At 58.1% G+C, this 5,021-nt stretch overlaps 1 protein-coding gene across 1 annotated transcript; it reads left to right on the plus strand.

Moving 5' to 3' along the window:
* Nucleotides 1-3,398: 3,398 nt before the first annotated feature.
* OLIG1 (oligodendrocyte transcription factor 1) lies at nt 3,399-4,297 on the plus strand. The gene has a single exon (XM_058523399.1). It carries the CDS (start codon nt 3,494-3,496, stop codon nt 4,295-4,297), a length of 804 nt encoding a protein of 267 aa, XP_058379382.1. The 5' UTR covers nt 3,399-3,493.
* Nucleotides 4,298-5,021: the final 724 nt, after the last annotated feature.

A 5,021-nucleotide genomic window follows, 5' to 3' on the forward strand; every position in this document is an offset into this window, starting at 1 on the left:
CAAGGAAAAGGAAGCCTGACACACACACCTCCTTGGGGTGAAAGGAGTCGCTAACCCGCACACAAGCCTCTCTGGTCAAAGACAAGAGTGGTTGTTATGGTAGACGCAAGTTGTCCCCAAGTATGTCCTGAATGTGGGAGGCCACGGCAGCTGTCTCCCTTGAGACAGCCCACAGGGCCCCTGCCAGGGGCTATAATGACTCGCTGGCCCTTGCCAGCTGTCACATTTTCCATGCTCCTGGAGCTCCGGTCCAGCAGAAGGGGCCATCCAAGTCACCAGCTTCAACAAGCACAGAATCCTGTGCCCATGCTGGGCCCGCACGGCCACCTGGAGCCCTCTTCTGGGGCTCCACCGAGAGCACTTCAATACACACTGGCCAGTGCGTCCAATTGACATTGTCCCTGGCCAGGGGAAGGGAGGAGTTCTCTTTCCCCAGAAGGAGATGTGGTGAGATCAGGGACACCCCCAGTAAAGAGGGGCACTTACTGCGGGGAAAAGCAGCATGTGTGTTTCCATCTCTGATTCCCAGGGCGCCCATGACTGTGGATGGGAAATGTATAGGGTGCCGTTTAGGCCCCTCTGTCCCAGGTTTAGCTTCTGTCTTTCTCATTCACTTCCTCTTCCTGCTGGCAGGGTAAGGCCCCAGGACCCCCACCTAGGATGTGGGCAGAGGAGGAAGCCAGAGGGGCACATTGCTGGGGCCTGCCCCAATCTGGCACCTCAGCTACAGGACTGAGGGGTCCTCTGGGTGAGGGTGGGCATTGCCAGAGGGGGCTGGTGCGGGGTTCAAGGAGGTGGGATCCTGGAAGCCCTCTCTTTTGGGACATGGCTGGAACCCACCAACTCGTCAATACTGGCTTAGCCTAGGCTGGCCCCTCCATCTTTTCACCCAGTCCCTAACCCACCCCATCACGGCTCCCTCCTTGGCTTCCTGGAAGCCTGGTCCAGCTGGAGGGAATTCGGAAAGCTGGCCACTGAGGGTGCAGCTCTGCCTCTCTTGTCTGAAGGCACACTGTCAACCTCAGAAAACATTGTCAACCTCAGAAATCCTCCACCTTCTGGAAGCCTCAGTTTCACCATCTCTAGCAGGCATTAAAAAACGCCCAGCTCACAGGGTTCTCATGAGAACCAAATGTCTGTAAAAATGCTTTGAAAAGCAGAACACTTTAACAAAAGGGGAAATGGTGTTAAACTTACCTGCTTGAAACTTTCAAGGCGATTTCCTTGGTCTCTCCCCTTCCTGCGTACTACAGTTCTGCTTGGGGACTCAGCTAGTTCCTGCCAAGACCTCTTTCCCTCTCCACAACCGAGTCATGTCAAGTCAGGGCCCCCTGAGGGTTGGAGATCCTACCAGGTTCCTTCCCTCTCTATGAAATCAATAAGGAACTCTCGGATTAAAGCACCATTGGGAGTTTGCACATTTCAAGCTATAAGCTGTGAGCCAGTGGAGATTTCAGACCAATCCTCAGACACCCCCTGGACACACGGTAGTTGCAAAGCGCTGTGCTGGGCTTTGGGAAGATGCAGAAATGAAGAGGTGGTCCCCACCCTCAAAGCAATCACAACCGAATGCAGAGATGATCTCCACATAACACAGTCCGGGCTATGGGAAAATGCTGTCAATGGTTTGCCGAGCGTGATGAGAAGAAGAAGAAGATGAGAAATCATCAAGGCTTCAAGAAGACAGTCATGTTGGAGATGAACCTGAGGCATGGCCAGGATGTTACAGGCAGAGCTGGAGGTCAGAAGCAGAGATCAGAGTGAGCCTAAGGGGTGAATACTGGTGGAAGAAAATGAGAAGGAAGCAGCCCTGAAACCAGCAAGCAGAGCCAATGGGCTCCTAGAGCTGAGGTCAGTTCCCACGGGGGACAGGTCATGCAACAGCATCCTTCTGCTTACACCAAAGAAGACCAAGGTGGAGAAGCTCATTTTCTTTCTGTTACACTGGACATCAGTGCTGTGCAATAGAACTTTCTACGATGATGGAAATGTTCTCCATGCTGCCAAACAGATGGCCACCAGCCACCTGGAACTACTAAGCACCTGAAGCGATGCTAGTGCAACTGGGGAACTAAAGTTCTAACTTGATTTTATTTTAATTAATTAATTTTTAATCGCCACAGGTGGCTGGTGGCTACTGTATTGGATGGTAGACGTTTAGATACCAAAAGGCCCTCTTCCCCATTCCATTTTGCCATGTGACGATGACAAGCCTGGTGTTGGGGTAGAAAACTTCCATAGCCACCAAGTAGTGCTATTTTATTTGGGGAAGAGAAAGGTTAAATCTGACCCTCAACAGATATGAACATGTGGGTGGGTTTTTGTTTTTGTTTTCCTGATAAGAGGCCAATTTCTGTGTGAGTTTTTGCTTAAGTAAGAAGAGTCAATCACTGACACAATGAACACATGTCTCTTTTGGGGAGGAAAGAGACCCGACCCACAAAGTCTCCTTAGTCCCCAAAGACCTTTTAATCAGAGGGAGGGAGAGGGAGTGGTGGGGAGTACTCATTCTAATGCTATAGTCATTGAGCCCAGAAATTTACTTCTCACAACCTGGCAGGAAATCACGTATTTTAAAAAAAACGTTACCCCCACGATCATAGCAGCATTATTCACAATAGCCAAAAGGTGGAAGCTACTCATGTGTCCATCCATGGAGAAATGGATAAACAAAATGTGGCATATACATACAACGGAATATTACTCAGCCTTAAAAAGAAAGGAAATCTTGATCCACGCTACAGCATGGATCCAGCTTGAGGACATTGTGCTAAATGAAATAAGCTGATCACTAAAAACAGATACTGGATGATTCCACTTACATGAGGTACCTAGAGTAGTCAGATTCACAGAAGAATGGTGGCTCCCAGGAGCCGCAGGGCGAGGGGGTGATGGAGAACTGTTGTTTAATGAGTATAGAGTTTCAGTTTTTCAGATGAAAAGAGTTCTGCGCAGTGGCTGCACAACAGTGTGAATGTACTTAACGCTACTGAACTGTACACTGAAAAATGGATAAGGTAAGTTTTATGTTATGTGTATCTGACCACAATTTAAAACAAACAAATGTGTATACAAAGAAGTGGAAGCAGAGGAGGAGGTAGCCACATGAGTTTTAGTCCTCACCCAGTCCTCCATGAGCAACCTCACTTCACCCGAAAAAGCGCCGTCCCCCTCCCTGCCGGGGGCCTGTCCTGTGACACTCCCACGGGCGCTCACAATAACCTCCTTGAGCGGCGCCAGCGGTACCTCCGCGCCCGCCCGAGGCGCGGGCGGCCAATGAGCACGCGCCTGCGCCCGGCCTCGCGCCCCCATTGGCTGCGCCCAGCGGCGCGCGGCCCCGCAGGTTCCCAAGCCGGGTTTAAAGGGGTCTGGCGCCGCAGCTGCCCAGCCATCGGCTCTCAGCGCGCAGGTCCGCGGGGAGGGGCGGCCTGCTACAGGGCCCACCCCAGGGCGTTCCTGAAGGGCGCCCTCGGCCGCCCCCACCGCCCCCTAGATGTACTATGCGGTTTCCCAGGCGCGCGTGAAGGCGGCCCCCGCGACCATGCTGCGGCCACAGCGGCCGGGAGACGTGCAGCTTGGGGCCTCCCTGTACGAGCTCGTGGGCTACCGGCAGCAGCCCTCCGCCTCCTGCACCTCCTCCTCCTCCACGACGGCCCCCCTCCTCCCCAAGGCGGCGCGCGAGAAGCCGGAGGCGCCCGCCGAGCCGCCCGGCACGGGATCCGGGTCCGGGGCGCACGCGGGCGGCGGCTCCCGGGCGGACGCCAAAGAGGAGCAGCAACAGCAGCTGCGGCGCAAGATCAACAGCCGCGAGCGGAAGCGCATGCAGGACCTGAACCTGGCCATGGACGCGCTGCGCGAGGTCATCCTGCCCTACTCGGCCGCGCACTGCCAGGGCGCGCCGGGCCGCAAGCTCTCCAAGATCGCTACGCTACTGCTCGCCCGCAACTACATCCTGCTGCTGGGCAGCTCGCTGCAGGAGCTGCGCCGCGCGCTCGGCGAGGGCACAGGGCCCGCTGCTCCGCGCCTGCTGCTGGCCGGCCTGCCCCTGCTCGCCGCCGCACCCGGCTCCGTGCTGCTGGCGCCTGGCGCCATGGGGCCCCCCGACGCGCTGCGCCCAGCCAAGTACCTGTCGCTGGCGCTCGATGAGCCGCCGTGCGGCCAGTTCGCGCTCCCCGGCGGCGGCGCGGGCAGCGGCGCGGGCGGCCCCGGCCTCTGCACCTGCGCCGTCTGCAAGTTCCCGCACCTCGTCCCGGCCGGCCTAGGCCTGGCCGCCGTGCAGGCGCAGTTCTCCAAGTGAGGGCCGGCCCGGGCCCGGGGCGCGACCTCGGCCCGGCCTCCCGCCGCGCAGCTTCTCCGCGTCCCCGCGCCCTGCGCCCGGGGAGAGCGGGGCCGAGCAAGGAGGGTATTTCGAACCTTCTCGCCCAGAGGAAGGGACTGTCGGGCGTCCCCTTCCCCGCCCCCACCCCGGGGAAATTAAAGTGACCTGAGCGGATGTTCGAGGGAGCACCGGGCCTGTTTGGGGTTCTGGGTGGATGCCAGCTGCTTTGGGCAGCAGATGCGCGCTCTTACCCCCGCTCTCTGCAGCGCGTCTCTCCCGGTCCCCGGAGTTGTGCTCTTCTTAGCAGTGTGGATTTTAGGGCGCCTTGCCTTGGGTTTGGCTCGCCCTGGGTGCGGCGGGAGGCCAGCCCCAGCGCCACCGCTCACAGAGGCGACACCTGCAGAGCCAGGGGACCAAGGGGCTGCTCTCCGAGGGCGGGGGGCGGGGGGAGGGCGGCGTTTCCTTCTCCCCGGCCAGGGGTCACAGGCGGCCTTGTTCCCACCAGTGAAGCCCTGTCAAAGGAGGCTCCCGACCTCAGGAAGCCGAGAAAGACCAGTAGCCAGTGCGGATTGTCCTGTGCGCAGCACACGGACGGACCCTCGGCGGCCTGACGGTCGGCACCGCGGTGCTGCGGGCGGGGGCGATGACGAATCCAGGGTCGTTGGGTGTGCTGGGCTGGGGAGTCCGCCTTTATACCCCGGCT

Source organism: Diceros bicornis, chromosome 27, assembly GCF_020826845.1.
Source record: "Diceros bicornis minor isolate mBicDic1 chromosome 27, mDicBic1.mat.cur, whole genome shotgun sequence".
Taxonomy (NCBI): domain Eukaryota; kingdom Metazoa; phylum Chordata; class Mammalia; order Perissodactyla; family Rhinocerotidae; genus Diceros; species Diceros bicornis.

Bases quoted from the DNA above. Each gene is read 5' to 3' on its own strand.
- OLIG1 (XM_058523399.1), top strand. From the start codon at position 3,494: ATGTACTATGCGGTTTCCCAGGCGCGCGTGAAGGCGGCCCCCGCGACC.